The 2,474-nt window shown below is 40.1% G+C and overlaps 1 protein-coding gene across 1 annotated transcript; it reads right to left on the bottom strand.

Moving 5' to 3' along the window:
* Positions 1-241: 241 nt before the first annotated feature.
* Positions 242-1,834, bottom strand: MFL1 (Mitochondrial substrate carrier family protein). Its single transcript, XM_006854545.4, has one exon. It carries the CDS (start codon positions 1,737-1,739, stop codon positions 492-494), a length of 1,248 nt encoding a protein of 415 aa, XP_006854607.2. The 5' UTR covers positions 1,740-1,834; the 3' UTR covers positions 242-491.
* Between the last annotated feature and the right edge of the window lie 640 nt (positions 1,835-2,474).

The following is a 2,474-nucleotide window of genomic DNA, read 5'->3' as shown; positions in this document are numbered from 1 at the left end:
ATTAGTTAATAACAAGCTCAAACTGAAGCCATCAACAAAAACCTGGAGGCTTCCAAGAAAATTTCTAGCAAGTATTTATCATAATTGCAAGGCAGAAAATGTGTGCAGAAGAAAACCTTTGAATTATGATTAGCAGTGAGGATGACTGATCCATACAATTAAAACTTTCAAATCAAAGCATCATCATCATCAAACTTTCCCAACTATTTGGGTCGGCTGTATGAATCCTGGTCCGCCATTATGCTCTATCAAATGATTATTTAAATTATGAAGCTATAACAAACCCAGAACATAGTTTCTAGTTTTTGTATTTGTATGAAATTGAAGCCAGTAACAGCACTGTAAAATTCTCAACTAAAACAATATCAGAAGGCAGACAAGCCTCTCAAATAAACTTAGCAGCACTGAGATAGACCGATCAATCCATACAAATCAAACTTAAAAATCATACAAGCTCACAACTAATCCAACAAAACTGACCCATAAGACACTTAATCATGATGCAATGCCTTTTCTTTACGACTAACATGATGATGAAGGAAAGTGAGTTTCGCAGTCTCAAAAGCAAAATAACCTAATGCGGCAAAACAAGCACTATGGAGAACCCGAGGACCCATTCCTCTAGTCAAGCCCATCCACCCTTCTTCCTTCAATATTTCTCTCATAGTTGAAGAAATACCAGTATACACCAAAATGGTTATCTTTGCCTTAGTCTCTGGATCCACAATTGCCCCACTTTGAATTTGGGTCATCAACCTGGTCTTAACAACATCTAAAGGAGTAGTGAGAGAGGCCGAAATGGCCCCTGCTAAAGCCCCACAACAAACACTTTGAAAAGGTTCAAGGTGAGAATTCCCAGTTCTACTCAATACAGCTGATTTCAAATACTCAAAAGAGGAATAACTCAAGACCCCTGCTGGTAAATTTCTTAGTAAAGTTGCAGAGTAACCAGCATAAAGACCCAATATCCCATCTCTCTCTAGAATTCTTAATAGAACTTCCCAAGACCTACCTTTAGCCCCAGCTTGCATTCTCTGTGTAATTAGCTCTTTGGGCACCATTATCGCGGAAGAAACGAGATTACCCATTGCGCCAGCAGTTGGGGGGATCATAATAGGAGGAACACTTGGAACTTTGGCCAAAAGAGACTTACCCAATTCACAGGTGCCAAAGTAAATTGCAGAGGAAATTGCAGAGCCCACAATGACAGCCGAAACCCCACTATAAAGTCCAAGAATTCCTTCGTTCTTGAGGACCTTGGAGATTACATCAATGGCTCCTGTGTATAATTCTGAGGCCCCTCTGGTTTGGAGCTTGGTCTTGACTGTGTCAAGTGGGAGAAGGCAAACATATGTGAAAGCACCTGCAAAGCCTCCAGCCATGGCTCCTATAAAGGCCTTTTCAAATACGGAAATGTTCTTCAGCATGGCTTTGATTGCTTGATTATCTCTTGTTACTGGTCTAAACATGGATTTGAGAGACGGGTTTTGCTCACATGGGGTGTTCTTGATGTGGGTACCTACAGAGAGAGAAGAAGAACAGAAATTGGGGGTCGAAGAGAGAGGAATTTTGGGTTGGGAACTTTTTGGGTAAGGATTTGGTGACGAGAGACAAAACCTGGTTTTAAAATCATCGAGGAAACCAATAAAACTTGTTTGGGGATGGTGGCACGGTTCAGGTGATGGGAGAAGGCCCATAAAACCAAGAAGATTGTGCTCCATTAGTTGGGAGCTCTCCATGGAAATGCTCCCCTGGATGCAATATCCAGGTCGAGAGGCTTTCAATTCTAGCCCTTTATTGGGGTATACCTACCCTGTAAGGTCTGATGGCCCGGAAATAGGATGAAGTTTCTTGGGAAAATTACAAAAAAAAAAAAAAACCAAGACAATACTTTCTATGCAATTTACCTTTATCCTAACCTTTTCTCTCATTTTATTTTCTCCCCAAAATATAATTTCTCTGCTAATACTTCCAACCAAATAAAAAATAAAAAAATGTCTAAACTATCTTCCCTTACTTTTACGGTACTCACTCATCTCTCCTCTATCCCACCAAAATAGAGGCGGCACTATGTAAGTGCGGTGCAGTAGCATTTCGGCAGTGTGTAAAGTCCGACAATAGGGCTCCAGCACTATGTAAAGTGTAGTCCAGCACTGACACTGTGTAAGTACGGTCCGATAGTAGCGCTTTGACATTGTGTAAAGTACATTTCCACATTTCAATTTATCACGGCAGTTATTGACATATTTCTGGTTTCCATCACCTTTACTGGACGATTTTACATCATCATGATCATTGGAACCTTTAATTTTATATTTTTCCTTGTGAGAATATTTGTTGTTGCCAATAAATACGACATCTCCATCAATCGTGACGACTCCTTCTTTTCCACTGGATGAATGGAATTATCAGCAAACATCATTGTCATTGTAATCTCAAAAACTTGAGAACTTGGAATCATCGTCAGTGAGATG

The sequence above is a fragment of the Amborella trichopoda genome, chromosome 11, assembly GCF_054954075.1.
Source record: "Amborella trichopoda isolate Santa Cruz 75 chromosome 11, AtrichopodaSantaCruz75HAP2 v2.0, whole genome shotgun sequence".
NCBI lineage: Eukaryota > Viridiplantae > Streptophyta > Magnoliopsida > Amborellales > Amborellaceae > Amborella > Amborella trichopoda.
This window is presented reverse-complemented; position numbering and strand designations above follow the sequence as displayed.